The sequence below is a fragment of the Aethalodelphis obliquidens genome, unplaced genomic scaffold, assembly GCF_003676395.1.
Source record: "Aethalodelphis obliquidens isolate GAN/ISIS:26980383/991018 unplaced genomic scaffold, ASM367639v1 scaffold2, whole genome shotgun sequence".
Lineage (NCBI taxonomy): Eukaryota > Metazoa > Chordata > Mammalia > Artiodactyla > Delphinidae > Aethalodelphis > Aethalodelphis obliquidens.
The window spans coordinates 57447976-57472968 of record NW_020837946.1 but is presented as its reverse complement, the minus strand read 5'-3'; the positions used below and the strand labels follow the sequence as shown (position 1 = coordinate 57472968).

General features: G+C 34.2%; 1 protein-coding gene and 1 long non-coding RNA gene across 12 annotated transcripts in view; one reads left to right on the top strand and one right to left on the bottom strand.

Moving 5' to 3' along the window:
- The window catches only part of LOC113631362 (uncharacterized), an 81001-nt gene extending 56417 nt beyond the window's left edge, over positions 1–24584 (top strand). The window contains exon 5 of one of the 3 annotated variants that reach the window (XR_003437286.1): positions 24476–24584. This is a non-coding gene — a long non-coding RNA (uncharacterized LOC113631362). Of the gene's footprint in view, positions 1–2767; positions 2879–15786; positions 17144–24475 lie in introns of those variants that run through there. The other 2 variants (XR_003437283.1, XR_003437285.1) reach the window with 2 other exon arrangements.
- ATF2 (activating transcription factor 2) overlaps positions 1–24993 on the bottom strand; it is an 86448-nt gene that overhangs the window by 17426 nt on the left and 44029 nt on the right. For 8 of the 9 annotated variants that reach the window (XR_003437282.1, XM_027127715.1, XM_027127742.1 and 5 more), the window contains 7 exons: positions 22389–22507; positions 22121–22249; positions 18794–18972; positions 17152–17266; positions 14779–14865; positions 2806–2955; positions 44–250 (listed from right to left, as the gene is read on the bottom strand). Coding sequence is in view for 8 of the 9 variants with exons in the window: in XM_027127715.1 (XP_026983516.1) it covers positions 44–250; positions 2806–2955; positions 14779–14865; positions 17152–17266; positions 18794–18972; positions 22121–22249; positions 22389–22507 (986 nt within the window). In the remaining variant the exon portion in view is untranslated. Of the gene's footprint in view, positions 1–43; positions 251–2805; positions 2956–14778; positions 14866–17151; positions 17267–18793; positions 18973–22120; positions 22250–22388; positions 22508–24551; positions 24652–24993 lie in introns of those variants that run through there. The other variant, XM_027127744.1, reaches the window with a different exon arrangement.

The window sequence follows — 24993 nt, the reverse complement described above, 5'->3', positions numbered from 1 at the left end:
AAATAAATAAATAAATAAAACAATTTACATATATGCACCATACCTGCAGTTGACCATTTAATGAACTCAAGTCTTCTGCTTTCTTTTCTAAAGATTGAACCCAGACTTTTCTTTTTTGTCTGCATCTTGAAGCTGCTGCTCTATTTCTTTCCAGAAACTTCCTTCTTTTTTCATCCGGATCTTCGTTAGCTGCTCTTCTTCGACGACCAGTTGTATTTTGGGTCTGTGGAGTTGTGTGAGCTGGAGAAGCCTATAATAGACACAAATGAAAGTTTTTTATATTTGTACCTAGTGGTTAAATTAACACAGGCAGTAAAGGGTGGCAAAGGTGAGAGCCACTAATTTTATTTTCTAAGTCTCATTGTATACATCAATATTGTAGAGCAATGTGAAAATCACCCTGTGGTTTAACAAATTCCTTGAAATAAATGAGCATTGCTAAAACACGATTCTCACTAATTAACTATCACAGTGAATGTATTCTTTAAAGTTTGTATAGTATTTTCATTTTTATAGAAATAATACAAAGAAATTTAAAATGCAATACAAATGATCATGTACAGATCTTGTAGTTTTCCATCTTGTATTTTTCCAAGTGTACTTTTAAGCAAACATTGTGGTATTATTCAATCCTTTGATAATTATTAAGGTACTAAAATAAAAATAACTTCCTATTTAAATTCATTATGAGAAACCATGTTTTCTATGATATTTTTGAAATAAAAAATAGCATTAAATCTCTAAATTTTCTTTAAAAATTGGTTTCTCTAAAATTAAGGAGTTGAGAGTACATACATATTTTAGTGTATTCAGCTCTTCTTCAGTTTTTGAAATTTGGGATCAGTCTTTTTCTAAGGGTCAGGTTCATATAATTATTAATGCTCATTTTCCTGGTGGGTAGAATCCCAGAGTCTAGATTTTCATTTTAATTGGTCCCCCTGCCCTGCCAGATCAGCCAGAGACAGGAATCTTCAGTCACTAGTGATACAGTCCAGTGTGTAGGACTACAGAATAACATCTTCAAGCTTCTCACAAATCCCAAAATTGTGCCACACAACACTTGAATACAGGAGACAGTATATGAACCCTTAGAAATAGTGCAAAAGAAACAGCACTTTGTGGCCACAGACACATGATCCAAAGAAGCAGCCTGAAAAACCTCTACTTAATGGTATTTTAAAACGATGTGAACAAAAACTTCTATCTTCTCTTAATCTATACAATAAACAAAAATCTTAAAAACTTAAGATAAGTTCTGCAGGGAAATAACCTGAATTAGTTCTCACTCTACAAACTCCAAAAATCAAAGTTATCATTCCTTTTCCAAGTAACTAGCATTAAATATTGTGAGGGTTATTTCATTTATACTGTATTTTAATTGTAATTAAGATCAAGAATTAAATCAGATTCTTTTACCTATATAATTGCAATTAATCTTTTAGAAAAATCTTTCTATGGCTGGCTTCAAGAATGGTAACTTTGAAATATATTCTTTTATCCTCTTAACTTACTAATAGCAGGTTTTAAAATTTTACTGAATAGGGGAGAACAGTTTTTGTTTTTAATTGACAACTTGGTTACTACAGCAAAGGCTAATCACAGGTATTGTAAGCAGAAACTATTACAGAGTTATATTTGTATATCATTACCCCTAACAAGGATTTGAGGCTACTTAGAAGCATATATTTCTCCTTCTCTCCCTCATTCCAGTGATTCATTCATTCCACTTCATTGAAAAAAATACAGGAGCTATGCTAGTGATACAGCAGTGAACAAACAGATAAAAGTCCTGCCCTCATGGAGCTTCATTCCAATACAATAAAATATAAAGCTATAGATGAAAACTAGATCCAGGGAAACTACAGTTAGTATAAGAAAATAAATTATATTCATTTATTTTCTTTTAAATAAACATTTAAAGATGTAAAAGCCATACTAAGCTTACAGGCCGTACAAAGAAATAGCCATAAGCTGCATTCGGCTCACGAGCTAGTTTGCTAACCCCTGAATTATGACATGAGAACATACTCACTTTTCCCCTCTCTTGGCCCCTAAGTAAAGTTGCTTAGTGGATGACAACCACAACTACACTCCACTTTATCTTAAGTTTCACAAAGATAAAATACAGTAATCTAAATACCTATGCTTAGTAGGCAGTCTAAAACTTGCTGTGTAACTGTGTTTCTTTAATTGGAAAGTTTTACTTTTAAATGTGAATATTCTTTAAGTAGAGAAGATAAAAGGTATAAATAGAGCTCTGAAACATTTAACAGAAATATAGTAATGCTTACTGTAGAAATATACTGCAGACATATAGAAATATCAATCATCTAATGGGCGGTAACAAATTAAAGATAAGTGAAAAGGGCCTCTGGTATAAATAGCTGCCATTAAGCCTATCTGCTCCTTTGGTGTATTTCACAAATGTTAATTCAAGAATCGTTTGACTTATATTAGTAATATAATACCTATATACATTTCTTGTTGAATACAATCAACAGAAAAAAGTTTTCTTTAAAAAGTATTGATGGACATTACGCCATGTCAAACCAACATACAGACACTCACAGAAACATTTACAGGGTGCCATGAGCAGTAACAATTGCTTGATTATTTTTACTTATTTATTTTTTGTATCAATACTTTTACATTGAACTACCTTTTCCTAAGGCTTTTTATACACTTTTGGAATAAAATTTTACCAGAAAATTTTTTTCAAAGCATATAGTCATTTAAGTTACACTGTGTTTGTTTGTTTGTTTTTAAGGATAACTGAACACTGAATGATAAAAACAACACACATACCGGAGTTTCTGTAGTGGATGTGGCTGGCTGTTGTAATGACTGTGGTCGAGATTCCTCTGATTGAGTCCTAACCAGTCCGCTACCATGACCTTTGACAGTATCGCCATTGGTAACTGGAGGATGTTGCTGGGTCAAAGCAGCTTTTAATCTCTGAAATGCAAACACCAATTTAAAAAAAACGTTTCCTGCTTTCCACCCAAATCCAACTCCCAGCATACTCTTTGGTTAACCAAAAGAAATTATTTGTTAAGGAATACATAAATACATTCGGCTTTAATATTAGTTTTGATTTATCATATTCCACTGCATTCCTAAATATCAGTAAGACGAACAGGACCTTTGGAAAGTTTGCCTGAGTCTTTTTTGTCTAGTACTACTAGAGGGTTCTATACTTTGCTATTCCTAATTAATCAATTTTGAGAAAAGAGTGGAAACTAAAAACACTGTTGACTGAAAATAACTAGATTTGTTCAACTAAAATAAGCAAAACAAGTTAATTATGCATGTTTCACCTATTTTCTCCTACCCCATTCCTATATCCCATATCCCAGTCTTTTCAGGCTCTGCCTAGATTCTTAGACCTAAATATCTTCTTTTTCAGATTTGAGTCCATTTGATCTCTGCTTGCAGGTTTGATGTCACTGCTTACTTGGACAATGACCTGATGTTGCATTTTTTAGGCCATTGTACTGACTGTCAGACTGAACCTCCTGCTAGAACCCACAGCTGGGTTTGCCTCCCTTAGGTCTTCCCTGTCACCAGTAAGCAGACCTAGCTCCAAGTCTATCCCTTCTACTATGTTCCATTTTGCCAGTGAACTGCACCCAACTCACTGTCAGAGTATGGCAGATCTAGCGTTACAATGAAGCTCTAGACATTTATGGCTACTTCTTTAAAACAAAACAAAAAAAACACCATTTGAGTAAGGCTTATTATTCTATCAGCAAAAATATATGAGTATCCTATCTCCCCAACCAAACAGTAAGCTCTTTAAGAGCAGAGATTGCCTTTTATTTCCTTGCATTCCTTTTAGCAACTGGTACATTGATTTGCTACATAGATGGACAACAAATATATTTGCTAATGGACAGAAATTGGTTTCTTTGAAAATGGCACATGGGATCTTTGGGGTGTTTTATTGTTATGCTCTATAAATATGAAATAATTAGCACAAAATAGTCATATTATAGTATCTTAGCAATGAAAGGGATCTCAGGGATCTGAGAGACCTGGGACTATTATTGATGATATTGTTCTTAATAACTCAGAAGTAGCCCTTGAGCTCAAAATATAGTTTTATAACAAAATCTGGTGAAGAGATATGTCATTACATTTTCCTAAGATCCACACTCAGGTGCACATGTGGCAGGGAGGGAGGTTACAAATACTGATATAAGAACTATGCTGCAGTCTACCCAGTGCTTCCCACACTTCCTAGAAGTCAATTAACTGCCTTGGTATCACATGCTAAAAACAGATTCTTGGCAACCTTTCCTCTCTTCTTTCCCTGGAAATAGCATAAAGGGGTAGATAGTAGAGAAGAGCTTTAGAAAAAGTCTCCCAAATGATTCTACTACAATTGTTTTCATTTATTCCAACTAAGAACAATTTAGAAAATTTGTAATTTCTTTATTTTCACCTATACATATCTTCTTACCATCTATAATTGATCCAGATCCCTTAAAAACTGAAGCACAGGACTTCCCTGGTGACACAGTGATTAAGAATCCACCTGCCAATACAGGGGACACGGGTTCAATCCCTGGTCCGGGAAGATCCCACATGCTGCAGAGCAACTAAGCCTGTGCACCACAACTACTGAGCCTGTGCTCTAGAACCCACAAGCCACAACTACTGAGCTCACAAGCGACAACTATCGAAGCCCACGTGCCCTAGAGCCCTTACACCGCAACTACTGAGCCCACATGCTGCAACCACTGAAGCCCGCGTGTCTAGAGCCTGTACTCCGCAACAAGCGAAGCCCCGCTTGCTGCAAACAGAGAAAGTGACGCGTGGCAATTAAGACCCAACACAGCCAAAAAATAATAATTAAAAAAAAAAACAAGCATATATGAAAAGATCAAAATTTCCAATGAAGCAGTAATTCTAACTAGACAAGTGTTAATGGACATTTTCTACTGCTAATCATTGTAGATTCTGGGTATGATTTTAAAAACAAAGTCAGTAGTATAAAAAATATTTTGTTGAGGTATAAGTTACATACAGTAAAATGAACTCTTTTTAGTGTACAGTTCTGTGAGTTTCAACAAGCACATACAGTCGTGCAACCACCCTCTACAATCAGGATACAGAACAGTTCTATTACCCCCCCCAAACTTTCCTCATGCTTCTTTCCTGTCACTCTCCTCCCACCCACAGCCCCTGGAAACCACTAGTCTGGTTTTTGATCCCCAAAGTTTTGCCTTTTCCAGAGTATCATATAAATGGAATCATACAGTGTATATAGCCTTTTGAATCTGGCTTTTTTCCTTTAGCATAATGCACTTGAGATCCATCCCTGTTGTTGCATTATCAGTAGTTTTTCAATGAGTTTCTAATAAACAGTATTCCAATTTTACAGATTAGGACACTAGAGATCATTTGCCCAAGGTCACACAGCCATTAAGCTAGTTAAAATCCTACATTTGAACATGGATCTCCTTAATTTCAAAGTGCACAGTTTTTCCATGGCACCATGTTACATATGTTATCCTACCAAAAAAAAAAAAAAAAAGGGAAAAGGAAAAATCAAGAAAGAAAAAGGAAAAAATTAAGGAAGATTAAAAATTAAGGAAGATAAGGAAATTAAGGCTGGATGGCTTGATGATTCAGAAGACAACCACAAGGGAATTCCCTGGCAGTCCAGTGGCTAGGACTCCATGCTTTCACTGCCATGGGCCCAGGTTCAATCCCTGGTCCGGGAACTAAGATCTCGCAAGCCACGCGGCATGAAAGACAATCACAAAGGATTAGGAATGCCAAGTCTGATACTGCAACTGCTAAAGTCCTGTCACTCCAGGATCAGGTATGTTTTTTCCATCTTTTCTGACTGAATACTTCTTTATGAATTGCAAATAGCACCACAATAGGTTAGTATATGTAATGTATACTGTATACATATTAGCATACATAATGTATACAGCTGAGAAGACACTTTATTGTTTAGAATTTAACTCTGCCTCAAACAATCTGTGTGACTCTGAACAAATCATTTCAATCTCTGAGTCTGTGTTTCCTTGTCTGTAAAATTGGGAACAATGGTAATTTCCTTGCAGGGATAAGGTAAAGATTAAATATAATATGCAAAATTACCTGATTCATAAAAGGATTTCTTAAGTATCAACTTCCTTACTTTTTTCTTTTTTAAACAATTATTTATTTTTGGCTGAACTGGGTCTTTGTTGCGGCGCACAGGATCTTTTGTTGTTGTGTGTAGGCTTCTCTCTAGTTGTGGCATGTGGGTTTTCTCTTCTCCAGTTGTGGCACACAGGCTCCAGGGTGCGTAGGCTCTGTAGTGATGTGTGGGTTCCAGAGTGCGTGGGCTCTGTAGTTTGCGGCACGCGGGCTCTAATGGAGGCACGTGAGCTCAGTAGTTGTGGCGTGAGGGCTTAGTTGCCCTGAGGCATGATGTGGGATCTTAGTTCCCTGACCAGGGATCAAACCCGTGTCCCCTGCATTGTAAGACGGATTCTTTACCACTGGACCGCCAGGGAAGTCCCTTCCTTACTTTTTTCAAAAACAGCTATTGAGGCCTCTATTTTTTTAGCACAGGTGTCAGGGTGAGGACACCAAAGAATCAGGAAAGTTCCTATACTTTTGTATTTTCAAAATACACTTAGAGGGAAAAAAAGTACTTAGGGGTTCATCTTAAGGACTGGTTTAGCTTCAGACATATTTTATTATGGAAAATATACTCTCAAGACCATGTGACACACTGCATCTTTCAGAATCCAGGTCAGATTCCTGGTTGCTTTTTTTCTTCCTTCTTTTTTAAACAAGCAGAAATGACCACATTAGGAAATTGGGACACTCATAACTGATGGGCTAATGTGGAAGTGGATGGATTAAAAATTAGGTAGGTGACCAAAGCAGTAGTTGGCTGTAATCAGGTAGGAATACTGAGGCTAAATGGTCAAAGAACTTAAAGTAAAAAGACAGGAGTCTGAAGGTATGGGTCACATAAACAGAAGGAGGAGGATCTGAGTGTGCATACTTATATCTTTTAAAAACCAATCTATATGGGGCTTCCCTGGTGGTGCAGTGGTTGAGAGTCTGCCTGCCGATGCAGGGGACACGGGTTCGTGCCCCGGTCCGGGAAGATCCCACATGCCGCGGAGCGGCTGGGCCTGTGAGCCATGGCCGCTGAGCCTTCGCGTCCGGAGCCTGTGCTCCACAACGGGAGAGGCCACAACAGTGAGAGGCCCACGTACCGGAAAAAAAACAAAACAAAACAAAACAAAACCCACCAATCTATAGCGTTAGGTGGGCTTCCATTTCTGCATATAAAATGTACATAAATATACATATTGGTTGAGATGTGAAGCTTGGTAAATTATGTGTTGGTAAAACATTTTTAAGTCCTTAGGTAGAAAACAAAGAAGAGCATTTAAAGTTTTATAGTGAAGAGCTTAACTCTTAGAATTAATGAAATACAGTAACTGCACCTAGGGGAGTCTGAAGTACATAAACATCACTCTCTTGAATAATCTTTAGTAGGGCAAGTTACTACCTTATAGAGCACTTAAAAGCAGCATTCATTATCCTCTCTTGACTGCCCTAGGGTATACAGTACTCATCCAGGGAGGAAGCTCTAATGTTTACTCCATGCTGTTACATTGATTACGATGGGTCTTACTTGGAAAAGTGTGCCACTGGGTACAAAATGTAAGAAAAAGATTTTCAAGGGTTAATTAACACTGCTCTGAACTGCAGATTTTTTTTTTAAAACAGCAACAAAAACACACATACACTAAAAGAAATTACAGTGGGTTAGGTGAAGGAAGTTGTCATTATTCATATACATTTTACAATAAGGATATCTACAATCCACCCACATATATGTTAGAGATATTTTAAAGAAGGGCAACTATTTGGTCCTCCCCCAAATTAATGAAAACATATAAATATAATATTTATTTTACAGTAGAAATTTGGAGCTAATCAATTAGTCCAATTACCATCTTACAGATAAAGAAACTAAGGCCCAAAGAGTGAAGTTACTTCCCAGAAGCACAGAGGTAGTTATAAAAGAAACAGAGCTAGGACCAGAAATTCTGTCTGTTGACTCTTACTTCACTGAACAAACATATTTTAAATAAAAGTTTTTCCAAACTAGAGCTTTTGTCTAATATTAAGTATTCTAAGTATATTTTAATAATCATTAAGAAGAGTATTAGACATTGGTCAGTCCATTACTAAGATCAAAATTTCTATCAATAGAGAAATCTAGTTAAGTAAATAAAGATTGAATACTCAGAGAAAGTAAGTAAGATTTAACAAGTCTATATTCTCTAACATGTACAGTAAAAGCTAGGCATAATTTTAATTTTAAACTAAAGGTATACAGTGAAAGAAAACTAAAATCTTTATTACTACATTTCTAAGCAGACTTAGTGCTTTAATGTTTAGAGTTAAAATTTTAGTGTTGTAAAATTCAACTACTATGTTGAAAACTTTTTTCTTAGAGATTGTGTCAATTAAAGAGTAAATAGTCTGTTGTGCTGACCAATCTGACACTCATCTTAAGAGGTAATCTGCTAAAAATAATTTGTTATTCAAATTCTATGTTATATGTTGTACCCCTGAAAACAAATTTTATCACATCTGTCAGAACTTGGTAGGAAGAAACTACTCTATCATAGTTCAAAGAAAAAACACAATGTTCTCTAGAAACAATGTATGAAAAAGTCAGATCCATATTTCATATGTGCCACAAAAGCTCATCAGAGTAATAACCCTCCTTCTCTGGGGTGTTATCCTACCATCTGCTGCTCTATTACTTATCTTTATTTTGCAACTAATTAACAGCATAATCTTCTAAATTCAGCAAGTTAATTATCATTATTGTAGTCTTTGCAGCATCATCAGTCCTCGTGAAATCTTGTCTCCCCACCCCCAGAGAACATATGAAAATGAACTACGTTGGGAGAGAGTCTGTTTCTTTGGAGTGGGCTCGTTAGGTGTTTGCTGATTAGCTTGGCGTGCAGAGGCAGGTCAGAAGAATTCTGCTGAACATGAGGTTCCATGCAGGGCCCAACTAAGTTAATGTAGGTTTCTGAACATTTGCCAAGATGCCCTCTGTCAGCGCTCAGTAGAAACCCCCTGCAGAAACCCTACTGGCTACCCACTGTGTGCAAAGATCTCTCTCAGTTTGTCACACAAGTCTTAAAGGAATGATTCTGGGGAATACTACTCAAATACTTTACTAAATCTTCTTAAACAAAACTCCTGGATGGTTAACATTTTCTTATTTAGAAGTTACTTTTTTTTTTTTTTTTTTTTTTTGCAGTACGCGGGCTTCTCACCGTGTGGCCTCTCCCGCTGCAGAGCACAGGCTCCGGACACACAGGCTCAGAGGCCATGGCTCACGGGCCCAGCCGTTCCACGGCATGTGGGATCTTCCCGGACTGGGGCACGAACTCGTATCCCCTGCACCGGCAGGCAGACTCTCAACTACTGCGCCACCAGGGAAGCCCCAGAAGTTACTTTTTGATTACAAATATTACATAGGAAATTTGTTTTATTAGAAGAGTAACACAGATAGCAAATATCTGTGGTTTAATGTGCTTAATGACCAACAAAACCCCTAAACCTAAATCTGGTGAGATCCAGTGAAATTTTGTGAAAATAGTAGATAATAGGAATTTTCCTAGAGTATTAAAAAATACTAGGTAATCTTGTATTTGTGGACCACCATATATATATATTTTTAAAAACTACGTGCTTACTTTTCCAAAGACTTAACGTTTTTAAAAAACAAAACATAACAAACACAACTTGTCCTGAAGAAATTTCTTTAGCAAAAAAGAAGGATCTTATTTAAATATTTATAGTAGACACAAACACAATGCATATAAATCTTCCTGTGAGCACTGGGCATCTGAAAATCAGGGCACCACAAAAGCATCCTTGGCTATCTTAGGATACAAATAAGTTTCTCTTCAGCTGTAGTGCGCTACTCATTCTTATGTGTTCCAATGCTGCCATTTCTCAAACATTATTTTTTAACCACATTTTAGCACAATCACCATTGCTGCACTATTTAGCATGTCGTTAACAGACTGTGACCACAAAAGTCAAACAAATCCTTAACAGAAATGCAGAATCAAGCAGGGAGGATATTTAAAATATCTTCAAAGAGTTGAAAACAACAAAGCAAAATCCACTTGAAGCAGTGAAAGAAGAAATTATAAGTTTTGCTGGGGTGCTACAGACTGGTAAACAGTCAGAAAAATTATTTAATGTGTAATGTGAATCTAGGGGATGTGAGCTGGGAACCATTCATTTGGAGAGCATGGAACTGGAATTCTATCACTGATAGAGAAAGAATTAAGTCCCATGATCGTTTATCTGATCATTAAGAAACCTCTGTGCAATGGGATATGAACCTAGTCTCAACTTTCTCCAGTTAGAATTATACAATTATTTATTTAGTAAATCTTTTTTTTAGCCCTTTGATGTTTAATTAAGTAATCAATGACACTGACATTTTAATCTAAATTTAGAAACAATCTGTAACTATTTTGTATTTTATGTTACAAATGTATCTAAAATAACTTGCCACATAGAGTAAGAGACTGCCCTTGGATTTTAGTTTTAAATGTTTGAGATTGATTTAGTCCTGTGATTTTAGTTGGAAGAACTAAGATAATCTTACTAAGCCTCTTAATAATACAGGAATATTGAAGAGAACCAAACCCTCATTATATCTATAATTTAATTATTTCAGTTATTGAAGTACTTGGGGAAGTTTGTTAGACAATGAGGTACCTATAGAGAAAACAGGATATATTAAGTTTAAAATGAAGTTTAGTATGTTTAATTTTATTTTAAGCCCTTTAAAAGTGATCGCTGTACAACTCAATTTATAAATTGGCCTTGAGAACTTAGGGAAGAAATAAGTTTTTGAATTTGTAACTTTATTTTTAAAAAGGAGACTCTCAATAATGGTTTTTGTGCACAAAAGTCACCATCAAGGGTATCAAAAAACTGAAAACAAGAGCCAAACACCTCATTGATACAATATAATCCTAACTGCCATACCTGTTGGGGAAAAAAAATCAATAATGGCATATTAAAAAGATAAGAAGACTTTTTTTTTACTCTCTTGATGATCATTGGAAACATTTGCAAGAAAAATCTCAAAACTTAAGATCACGTCTGAGGAATTTCTTAGTACCCAAGAAATGTTTGTTAAATAAACAGCAATCATTAGAAATAACTGTTAAATGAGGCTGATGCAAAATAAATGAACATGAATTAAACTACAAAACCCAAACTATTTCCGGGTTATTCCCAAAGGTTGGTAGATTTGTTTTGTACTTATACCAATATATAAGTATACTTGATAATGATGATAATGAAATTCAAGCACTGAAAATTCTTCAATCAAACTGATTCACTGGACAATCAAATATACTAAAGGTGGTACATTACCAAACCACAATGTAATTTAATTAATATAGAAATCAATATGAAACAGATAAAAAGCCCTGAAATATTTGGAAATTATATACTACACTTTTAAATAACCCACAGTTCAAGGAAGAAATCACAAGGGAAATTAGAAAATAAATAATAAAAGTACAGCATATCAAAATTTGTGCACAGTTATAGCGTTAAATGCCTATATGAGAAAGGTAAAAAGATTTAAATCAATAATCTAAGCTTCTACTTTAAGAAGCTAAAAAAAGATAAGCAAATTAAACCCAATTAAGTAGACAAAGAAAATATTAAAGATAAAAGTAGCAATCAACGGTAATACAGTATACCATTAAGAAAAATAAAGGCAAGCTACAGACTGAGAAAATATTCATGATATATATATATACATATCTATATACAAATTTGTATCTAGAATATATATAAAGAATTCCTATAACACAATAGTAAAAGACAAGTAACCAAATTTAAAGAATGAGCAAAAAATATCACAAATAATGTCTGGCTGATTGGAAATGTAAATTGAAACCAAGAGATGCTGCCACAATCTCCTAGAATGTCTACAATGAAAACAATAGATAAAACCAAATGTCCGCAAAAATGTGGGAACAACTGGAATTCCCATACACTGCTGGTAGGAATGTAAACCTTTGGCAAAAGGTCTGGCAATTTATTATAAAGTTATATGTATACCTACTCTCTGACTCAGCAATTCCACTCTTAGGTAGATAAACTTAATGAAAATATACATCTACAAAGGGAGTTATACAAGAATGTGCATATGAGCTTTATTCACAACAGCTAAATACTAAAAACCATTCAAGTGTCCACCAATAGGAGAATGGATAAAGAAATTGTGGTATACTCACACAATGGAAAACTACTCAGCAATAAAAAGAAACAAACTTTGATACACGCAACAACATGGATAAATCACATAGACATATGCTTAGCTGAACACAAGAGTATATATTGATTCCATTTACATTGCTGGTGACAAATACAAGAACAGTTGGGGGAGGTGGACTGATTGGGAAGGGAAATAAAGAAACTTGATGGGTAGATGTTAATGTTCTATACCATAATAAGGGTGTGAGTTACATGAATGCACTTAAACTGTACAGATAAAATCGGTCCATTTCAATCTATGTAAATTTTACATTAAGAAAGCCTTATGGGCTTCCCTGGTGGCGCAGTGGTTGAGAGTCCGCCTGCCGATGCAGGGGACACGGGTTCGTGCCCCGGTCTGGGAAGATCCCACATGCAGCGGAGCGACTAGGCCCGTGAGCCATGGCCGCTGAGCCTGCGCGTCTGGAGCCTGCGCTCCGCAACGGGAGAGGCCACAACAGTGAGAGGCCCGCGTACCGCAAAAAAAAAAAAAAAAAAAATTGAGTGAGGGTAGGGAGTGGTCTGAGGTACAGATAAAACAAGAATGGCAGTTATATCGCTAATAATTGAAGCTGGATGATGGGTACATGGGGGTTCATTATAGAAACCTATTTATTTTGTATGTGTTTGAATTCTTCCATAACAAAAAGCTTAAAAAAAAAAAGGAAATGGACTAATTTCTGAGTCTTTTTAAATTAAAAACAGGACAATCTTATTTACTATCCCAATTAAAATAGGCAATCACCTAAATATGGCTATTTTATATGTTAACAATATTCTAATAAGAAATTTAATTGGACTGTTAAATTTAAGTGGGGCAATCTGTGACTCCCCATGCTATTTTGGGGCTTTCAACCAATAACTTTTTCATATATAAATTTATGAAATATAGCTTTGGTATTTTTTTTAATATACAAGCATACAAAACACTTTTATTCTTATTAAATTTCTTAGTGATTAAAAGAAAAAGTTATTCAGGGAAGTTTACTAGTTTCTACAAATATGGCCTAATCTCTTATAGCCAAAAGTATTTCTTTAAATCTGATTTTTTCCATTGGAATTAATTTGTGGGAAAAAAAAGTCCACTGAATATGTAAAAATATTTTTAGATACAGTGTACAACAACAGGATCTCTTTAACTTCTATTTCTACTCTACTCAGTTTCACTAATTGAACTTTTCATTGTAACAGTTATGTTTAAAGTAGGAAGTGTAAAACACATTCCCAGTGAAGCTCTTCTGCTATTAAGTGGAAAAGATTCATCTTAGTTATTATTTCCATGCCTTTGACCTAAACATGCTGTTATGTGAAAAATTCCCCTCCTGGGTTTTCAAGTTCCCTCACCACAATCAATAACCAGCTAATTTTAATACTCTTCAACCAACTATTATTCATTCAGATGGTATATAAGTTTTGCTGTTAAAAAAAAAAAGTTATCCCATGCCAATTTCAGATTGATTATTTGCATTAATGGAGAATAGCAGTAAAAAATTTAAAGCCTTGCGATAATATTGATACATAATGGCTTTCATGTGTACAGATTTATATTATTAGTATAGTGCCTAGCATAGAACTGAAACAAATAATAGGTGTCTAAAAACTATCTATTGATTCATTGGTTGTAGTTAAGAAGAATTAGCTTTAAAGTGTGTTAGACTATAGAAGGGAGAATTACACTTATTTGAATAAAACCAACCCCCCACACTCCCCATCCCACAGCAGCAGCTTCAGATCTTCTACCAAGAAAATTAGCAAGTTAGTAGGATTTGGGGCTAAGAGAGACCCCAGAAATCAAAGTTTAACCCCTTTATTTCACAGATGAGGAAAATGAGTCTCAGAAAAGTTAAAGTGGGTTGATTAGGGGTACTGAATAGCAGAATCAGGATTAAAATGAAAATACGTTTCTTGATTCCTACTCTATAGTTCATCCCTTACCACCAATTTCTTAGTGTCTGAAACATAACTCAAAAATATGGTTTTCGTTTATATATTATGTGTAATGTTTACTAACATATACTATTTCAGAATTCTAGTTAATTCTGTTCTACTCATTTGTATGACTGTATACAACCACTCATTATATCAGCACTGCCTTCAGATGATTACTTCTAGTTTCAGCTGCAATATCTCTAGCCTCCAGCAGGGGGAGGATTTATCTAAAAAGCCACACCAAAAATCAGACAAACCAATGACAAGAACTAGAACTTTACTCCCAATCCATTCATTTGCTTTAAAGTATCAGTAGCTTGTCACTATGCTAATGAAAGCTTTCCTTTTCCAAATTTTCTGGTTCTTCTGTAATGTAATACAGTCCACGATTTTATAAAATTTGATCTAAATTGTGCATTTGAAGTGGGCTTTAATGGAAAAAACTAATTCGAAACAGGCTCAAGAAATGTATAGAACAAATAAAATCTTGCTTACCATTTTTGCTTCTGACTGTACTGGTTGAGGAGAAGAAGGACCTGGAATTCCCGGAACACTAGGCACCATGGTGACTGGTCGAACAAGCTATGCAGAAGATATTGAAAAATAATTGCTAGAGAATATATTCAAAATGAGATTTGTACTTTTATTTGCACAATGGCTGCTATAATAATTTACATATTATAATCAATATAATGCATTAACATTTACATGACAATATATTATACATTAATAGAAAATGTATATTAATATTAATATAAATATAATTGGTATAATTATTTGAGACTTCAGAATTAGAAAACTGTATCTCTGTCTGAACCCTTATTGATCTTAATCCTGATTTATCCTTCAAAAGTTGTCAATTGAGGCTTCCCTGGTGGTGCAGTGGTTGAGAGTCCGCCTGCCGATGCAGGGGACACGGGTTCACGCCCCGGTCCGGGAAGATCCCACATGCCGTGGAGCGGCTGGGCCCGTGAGCCATGGCCGCTGAGCCTGCACGTCCGGAGCCTGTGCTCCGCAACGGGAGAGGCCACAACAGTGAGATGCCCGCGTACCGCAAAAAAAAAAAAGAAAAAAAGTTGTCAGTTGTTCTGAGACACTCACTTTCCTAATCTTCAATTTTCATAATTCCTTTTTTTAAATGACTTCTTCTTATAGAAAATAATATTTAAAGTGATGGATTTCTCACAGATCTGTCACCCTTCCATTTTGAATGTGAAAGGAAAGAATGTTAAAACTTGTATAACTAGGCATAGAAAGTAATTTCAACAATGAACTTTGCTTTTCTAAAATATATACATATAAAATTTCTAAAATATACAATGAAAGTTCTTTGATATATTAATATAAAGCATGACAAAGAAGAACCTGATTACCTCTAATAATTCCTCTAATAATAATAATATGTAACAGATTTTTCTGGTTTTTGCCTTTTTTAAAAAACCTAATATCAACACTGAATGATTAATTATTATGTACCTAAAGTATACCTCTTTTTCATTTCAGTTTCTCTCATCACAGTTACATTTAACGGGATAACCATACAATCCCAGATACAGGACAAGGATGTTTCCCCCTTGAAAATATCCTGAGAAAAGAGGAAGTAATCACCTTATATTCGAGTCCTTATAAAATATCTCATTCTGAACAACAAAGTTCTGTTTGAAGACAACATATTATCTTGAAATTATTTCAATCAATGTTAATTTTGGATACTTAGAAAGGTCACTTTGGAAGAACTAGTTAATAAAAAAGTAAATATTTAACATTAATTTTAGTATTATTTCTGAGGATATAATCTCACCAAAGTGTTAGATGTTACTGTAAAGAGGCTTTTAAAACTAATTTTTAAAAGCTATACAATAAGTGATTATATTGTACTGATCAGAAACAACTATCTACAAGGTAAAAGAAGAAACTGTCTTTTTATTACATGAATGAATATTAGGACTTGGTGTAAGATTCCCAGGATTACAATAATAGATTAAACACAAGTGTTAATAGATTGTGTTAATAGATTGTGTTAATAGATTAACACAAAAGTGTTATACTGAAACTACTTGGGTGAGGATGAAAACAATGTGTTTTGGAAAATTGTGTGAGATTTCTTAAAAAGTGGTTCTAATGATGAAAACTTGAATGTTGAAGACACATTTGAAGAGTCTGAATAAACTTACGAAATGTGAGAACAGGAAAAAAGGATTATTTCTAACATATTATTCCAAAGAATGTGCTTCTAAATATTCACTATGTTATTAAATATTGTAAGTAGATATTTAACTACTGTCTATGTCTTTCAAAATTTATATATTTAACATGCCCTCAAAAAACTTTTCTTATGCATCTTCTCTTTAGGAAAGTGGGGACTATCTATTGCCCATTCTACTAGACCATTTAGATTTTCACACGCTTGGGACAGCAAAGGAATTTTGTAAACCCAACCTGACCATAATATTTCACAGAGTGCTTTTATAAACAATTTCTATAGTAATCAAAATAACATGGAGTTACCTGATAAGTGTTCCAGTATAAATGTCTTCTTAAAGAATAGAAATCTATGTTAATATTTGAATTCTACAAATCTAGCAAATTGAAATGGGTTGAATATGGAATAAAGTTCTTAATACTAAAAATAAAAGGAAAACAAGATTTTTAGGATGGAAAAATGTTTTCTATCCAATTGTGTTTGCCTTGAAAGGTAAATGCTATCACAATAAATATCAGTGAGTAAATATTGCTCACCACTAAGTATTTTGTTGAATTCAGTTTCATAAACTAATCAAGCAGCCCCCCCTTGGGCTGTATTTTCTGATTACAAAGATCGGTTTTACTATAAAGAAAAAATTTTAATAGTCTAAATTTCAAACTTACTGGGACTGCAGCTGGAACATGCACATTCGAACTTGTAATTGATGCAGGAATAGCAACAGGCATGGTTTGTCCATTAGGAAGATGTAACAGAAGAGGAAATGGGCCTGGTACAGGACTAAGGAAAACAAAAGAAGGGCAATTAGAGAAAAGAAATCCCTATCAATAATCTCTAAAAATACAAGAGTATTTTTACTCCTATTATTATATCATTTAAAAGTAAATTTTCCAGAGAAAGGTAAACACTGTATGATTTCACTTATATGTGGAATCTAAAAAACAAAACAGATGAACAAACATAACAAAACAGAAACGGAGAACAGACAGGTGGTTTCCAGAGGGAAGGGTGTTTGAGAGATGAGAGAAATTAAGAGGTACAAACTTCCAGTTACAAAATAAAGGAGTCACAGGGATGAAATTCAGTGTGAGGAATACAGTCATTAATAATGTTATATCTTTGTACAGTAACAAAGGTGGTCAAAAGGTACAAACTTACAGTTATAAGATAAATAAGTACTAGGGATGTAATGTACAACATGATTAATATAGTTAACACTGTTGTATGTTACATATGAAAGCTGTTACCAGAGTAGATCCTAAGAGTTCTCATCACAAGGAAAAAATATTTTTTTCTCTTATTTTATATCTGTACAAGATGATGGATGTTCACTAAACTTACTGTGGTAATCATTTCATGATGTATGTAAGTCAGATCATTATGCTATACAACTTAAATATATACAGTGCTGTATGTCAATTGCAGTTAACCCTTGAACAAGAGGGTTAGATGCACTGACACTATGCAGAGTCGAAAATCCCAGTGTAGCTTATGGTCAGCCTCTGTATCTGCAGATTCAACCAACTGTGGATTGTGTAGTGTGGTAGTATGTACTTGTTGAAAAATATCTGTGTGTAACTGGACTCACGCAGTTCAAACTGGTATTGTTCAAGGGTCCACTGTATATCTCAATAAAACTGGAAAAAAAAGAAAAAAGAACTGCAGCTCCAGCCCAAGAAAATGCCTATGTGACAGATGGAAACTTGATACCATCTTTCTCATAACATGAATAAAATACCCACAGAAAATTATTCATGGTATATATACACCACTCAAGTAATTAAAAACAAAACAAAAATCTTCCAATCACTGCAAAGCACATCGTAAAATTTAATTGTTTTTAATTGCATCTTAAATGCACAATGTACGTAAGCAGTGTAGAGAAAAAGAGGAAAAAAATGGAAAAAGTTATGAATTTACTTAGGACAATCTCCAACATGTTAGTTGAGAAAAATTCTTATCAACTACCTGTAAGAAATGAAAGAAATGTTACCTGGTGATAAGAATAATCTTATGTGTTTTGTGTGAAATAGCATGAAAATAAGAGACCATCTTAAAATCACATTCTATGTTGATTTGTTCTTCAAATTAAGTTTTAGATATTTATTTTCTAATTTATTAGATACTATTTATATTTATTAAAAAGACTACCCAAGCATTTTTTCCGAAAATCAAAGCATGCAAAATACTATTAACACACACACACACACAAAGGCCACAATTAGAATAATTAAATATCTTAGGACAAATCATAACAAGAAAAACTTAACAATTCATATAATTCAATGATTGGCCCAAATCACTTACACGATTGGCCTGTTGGAGGACGGTGCCTGTGTGATTACAGTACTTGAGGTTGGTGAAGGTACTGCCTGCTGAATAATTACACTTGAGTCAGAACTTGTAAGCAGCACATTGGGAACCTGTAATGATGCTGGACGAACGATAGCTGATGTGGGCTGTGCAGTTTGTGTCAATGGTACTTCCTATTTAATAATGAGATAGAGAAAGAATGTAATTTAAAAATGCAAGTCAACAGAATATAACACATTTTTAAAAACAAACATAATACTTAATATACCCCAAAGTATATTAATATTTAAAGTTAATTAAAAGAAAATTGTAGAAGCCACTGTAAAGTTTCAGATGCAATGTTCATATTTTAATTTAAAAACATCTTGAGTGGTTTTTTCAGTACAATTTATTTTACCATCAATCTAGAAATAAGTTAGGCTGGGCAACTTGGCTATATAACTCCATGAGAATTTAAGTTAAAAAACAGAAATACAACTCCATTCTCATGGAAGCATAGAACTTAAAATCCAGAAGGGATTGCCTAGTCCTACTCCATCATTATACTGTATAAAGAAGAAATAGGTCCAGGAGACTGTTTTATAGTTGATACAAATTCAATAATAGAATACTTATAAAATGGTACTATAGTAAGGGCCCAAAAATGTTAAAAATTTTTTAATACAAATATTTGCTAATTTCAGGTAACTATCTCTACATTATCAATAATTTCTCAGTATCAAAAGGCCGAGTAATATTGATACCTTGAATGTAAAAATAAATAACTATTGGAGTAACATCTTTCCAAAGTAAAGGAAAACACAGAACCTCATAGATGGTCTTTTCCCCAGTTTTACAGATTAGAAAACAGAGATTATCCAGGACTCTGTAACTAGTTACTGTAAAAATTGGGTCTACTATGTTCTTTGAATTGGCCTTTATACTGCCATTTATTATCAAAATCTTATTAAGCTATACAGGAAGAAAGATAAACTAGTAGTACTGGGACTTCATTTATTTGACAAGTTTGAGAATTTACAACACACCCTCAAGGCCTAGTGGGAAGAGAGACAATAAACAAGTAAAACAAACAAGAAAATTTCAGACTGTAATGTGTTACAGACTAACAGCAAAACATAAGAAATCATGAAAGATCAACTGAGGGAAGGTTGGAGTTGGCTCCTTTGATAGCATAGTGAGGTAAGGTGAGCTTCTTTGCAAAACAGCATTTGAACAGGTACTGAAAAGATAAGGAGGAGAGCATTCTAGGGAAAAGGAAGCAATACCAAGAGCAATGTCTTTGAGGTAGGAAAAAGCTTAGAATACCTGATGAACATCCCAGAGAATGGCATGAGGTGAGGCTGGATGGGTAGGTAAGTCCAGATCAATGAGGACTTATAGAAGGAGTGTGTTACCTTAAATGCAATGGCAAACCATTGAAGGATTTTAAGCAGGGAAGTGACATAATGTATTAAAAATAAAATAGCCTATGGAAAATAGGTTGGAGATGGAAGTAGAAAGTCCAGGTAATTGTTAAAAATTATATTAACATTATTAATATATTAATTATATTAAAATTATTATATTAATATTATTTGTATTTTAACAAATAATAATTGTTAACAATTATTAGAAGGTAATCGTTAACAATCCAAGTAAAAGATGATGATGGACTGGACTAAAGTGGTGACACTGAAGATAAAAGAGATAAATTAAGGATATATTCAGGAAGTAGGTCTAGTAAGATTTGTTACTGGTTTCAGTGTGAAGGAAAAGAGGGAATTAAGTATTCTTTATTCTTGGCCTGAGCAACTAGATGGATGGAAAGAAGTTTTCCCTGTTTTACCGAGACAGGGAAAACTGTGGGAAAAAAAATCAAGGGCTCTAATTTAGACATACTATGTTTAAGATGTCCATTAGACACAGAAAAGGAAACGTCAAGATGGAGCTGGATATGAATATGGAAATCTGGGAAATATCCGGGTTGATATAAATTTGAAAACCACGAAGATGGTTTTTAAAGTTATGAGTCTGGATGAGAGCACTTAAGAAAAAAATTGAGAAAGAAAAGAGAAGGGGGCCCAGAACTTGCTTTTTACAACTTGGAATGACTATGCCATGCCCAGGGGGAACTAATGACTGAGGAATGCAGGAAGAAGAAATACCCCTAAAAGAGGCTAAAGCAGCAATCAACAGGAAAAAACTGCTGAGTGTGAAGGGACTGAAATACTTTCTAGGAAAAAGATATTTATATCAAAGATTTAACAGCGTTTCTTATAATTGTGATAATGTGGAAACAACCTTTATGCCCAACAAGAACAAGATAAGTAAATACATTAAGGTAATGATAAAATAAAGTGCAAACATTAAAAATTATGACTTTGGAAAATTTTCTAATGCCATGGGAAAATGTACATTAATGCTGAATGTCTAAAGCATGATATAGAAAAGTAAACTGGGACTTCCCTGGTGGCACAGTGGTTAGGAATCCACCTGCCAATGCAGGGGACACAGGTTCAATCCCTGATCCGGGAAGATCCCTCATGCTGCGGAGCATCTAAGCCCGTGCACAACTACTGAGCCTGCGCTCTAGAGTCTGAGAGCCACAACTATTGAAGCCCGCGCACCACAACTACTGAGCCCACGCACTGTAACTACTGAAGCATGCGCGCCTAGAGCCTGTGCAATGAGAAGCCTGTGCACTGCAATGAAGAGTAGCCTCCGCTCACCACAACTAGAGAAAGCCCGCACACAGCAAGGAAGACCCAAAGCAGCCAAAAAAAAAAAAAAAAAAAAACCCAAGATTCCTCTTTGTATCCTATAACTATTCACTTATATATGTATATTTTTATGTATAAATGCATGCATATATCTAGGAAAAACGTTTCAAAATACTAGTAATTCTTATCAGTCAATTATGGGCTAAAAGGTAGTTTTTTTTTTCTTTCTTGTATTTTTCTATATTCTTAAACTTTTTATAATGAGAATGTACCTTTATAACAAGGAAATGAAAAAAACACAAAACACCTAAGGTCAAAGCATTTATTCCTAGGTAAATAGTTACTTTTTCTGCCTTACTTCTAGCTCCTCTGCCATGGCTCTTCTATTCTCCCCAATAATTTTTCTGTGTGTAACAAAAAACGAATTATCTATAAAGGTACAGTCTTCTTTCCCTGAAATTTCTGAGTATTCACAGGCTTTCACATATAATAAGACTATTACAACCTGACACTGATTTATGTATAATTTATTACATTAACATTTTATGTAGATCAAATATTAGACTTAGCTGATTTTTTTTCCACTTAGTTTGTGTTTCTACCATAAATACAAATTTCTAACCTTCTCATCACTGGTAGTAGACTCTGGGTGAGGTAAAGGACTATCCTGGTGAGTTGTTTCTACAACAGAGGGCTCCTCAATTTTGCTTCTTACGATGGGTGTTGCAAGAGGAGATAAATCTAGAGGCATCTAAAACACAAACGTTAAAGAAAATGTTAGGAGTTTAAAAATAGCCAATCAGTATATCTAAAATAAGAGAGCAGGGAGTGAAAACTATGATTACTGTTCTGTCAGAAGCACTGTTTTAATTTCATAGTTAACAACATACTTTTTTAATGTCGTCTTCTGAGGCTTTCTTGAATTCATTCTCAAATGGACTTGCCAACTCATTAAACAAACCCACTTCTTCACAGTTTTTCAAGAACCTTGTTGGTGTTGGGGTCTGATCTGAAATAAATGTCAAGAAGTAAACACATATATTTAAATATCATACAGGACCCTAAAATATAGCTAGTAAATTAACAAATTAGCAGGACTGGTTCAGTCAGCTGTTAATTCTCTTTGGAAAGACCTCTTCCTTTAAAGCAAACAAAATCTGGTTAAGTCTTTGTTGCAGTTTAAGGTATTTCCTCCAACTTTATGAACCATAAAAGTATGAAAAGAAGTACTTCTTGTTCCTTAGTCCACACGTTCTCTCTGAGTGACATAAACACCCGCTACTCAGAGATCAACTACTGTCGTTATCTAACACAAAATTTAAAAAAAATTTACACTATTAAAACTTACAAATGCATAAAATACATGCAATTTGGGGAAAACTAGGACAACAGCATGTATATTTGCTTTAACTTTGCCCTTCCACTAGTGTTCATAATCTATTATGAAAGCAAGCTTAAGATAAAACAGCCTTTAGTAGGTAGATCAAAATACTAGAAGAAAAAGAAGGTTAAAACAAGAGCCCCCCGCAAACGAAAACTAAAACAAAACCCTCCTTTTTAAAGCTAATTTTCTATTTTAAAGCATTTTTCAAGCTTGGTATGAGGGGCTATGTAAGAGTTATATGTCTAACGTTCTAGCTTAATTCCTAGGCAGGAGAGAATTAGTCAAACTCTGCTTTCTGGAAACTTGAAACATTTTAACTACATTTGAATATGTACTCACACTAGGTGCATTAAAACATGTACTGAATGTACATGTGAGCATGTATTAGTTACAGAACAAGTGCCACTTAAGGTCCACGTTGAATTGAAAGAGCAAATTTATGAATTTTGCCTGTTTAGTCTTATTATTTTCAAGGCTATTTACTCAGATTGATTAGAGTTCGTAGCACATTCAAATTCTATTCACATTTTATATATTTTAGGGCATCAATTTTATAGGTTATATCAGGGATCAAGCTTTAACTAAATAAAAGTATAAGGATGACTCCTGGTTTAAGATAAAATACTCATAAAACCTTCTGTGAAATTAAAATTCACATATTTCTGTTAACTACTGGGTCCCCAGAGTGGGCATTACTTACTGTTTTATCTTCACCCTCACCTCAACATATTCCCAGAGTATTAATATGTTTACTACATATAAATATATTTAACACTAAAATGACCTACTTGTCATACACATTAGATATAATGTAGGCCTACCTCAGACACTATTAGTATTATCAAAATTACTGAAGGACTTCTATTTTGTCTTCATTTTACCTAATAGTTAGTCTGCAACATATATAACCTCTACCCCAAAAAAGACTTCAAAATGGTATTATAGTAAGGGCCCAGCATACTTGTATCAACCTAGGTCCATCATGACTGAATTAGTAAACTGAACATAAATTTGACTCTTCTGTTCATGCCCAAAGGGTTTGTCTATCTAAGCCCAAGAGAAGGCTATTTTGTATTAAAGGGAGAGAAGTCTTAAAAATAAAATACGTATGGAAAAATCACTTTTATCAGTGATTACTATAATGATCAGGCTTGAAAAGAGAAAAGTCAACACAGGCACAATTGTTTAAACATGCACATGGCTTATGGCTATTAATCATCAAATATATACCATACACATCATGCACTATATTTATACATTAATGCTAAACTACTCATCTCAATATATATTAGTAAAAAAATGGTCAAGTGCTATGTTTGAGTGTGTTCTACTTTTCTATTGCATTAAATGTAAACAGATAGGAAAGTAAGTTCTAGAAACCAATCTCAAAATATTTTTGAGTTAAATGTTACAGAGAGAGCTATGGCTCTAAGGCAAGAAATTCTAGAGAAGCAAAGGCCTTCGTGCCTAGGAGAGTGAAACTTCAGGCTGTTGTTATTTTGTTTGTGTTTTTGGTTCTCTCTCCTAGTATCTGATGTATAGTGTTTTAAAGAAATGCATACCTCACTCTTGTCTACTTCCTTCTACTTACAGAAATGAAGATATGTTGAATGCTACCCTACATTTTTCCTAAACAAACTGTTTTTTGGTAAATTATCAACATTTTTACCTCCAGTTTTTTCAATGCAAAAATCTTGATACCGAATGACAAGAACCGTCTTTTTTCCTCATTATCTCTCCAAACCATTGCATATGACAATTTGATCTCTATGCTGGGTAATAATTTAAAAGTATTAATAATATTCAGTATACAGGTATATAATTCTAGACTTACAAATAGTATAACCTAAGCTTTACAAGAGAAAAAAATTAAGTTAATTTGAATATTTATGTGAATCTGTGGTTATGACACAAGAAGGACTGAAATGTATATAAGTATATTAAATTTTATATAAAACTGTTTTCTTACCACACTACTTATAAAATATACAAAATGCAATGAAATTAAATGTTGTGTGTGTACATATACAGAGATATGTACATATATATATTTAAATACCAAAAAAGGGGTAGCTGATATAGCATGGAAGGACAATAAACCAATGCATGAA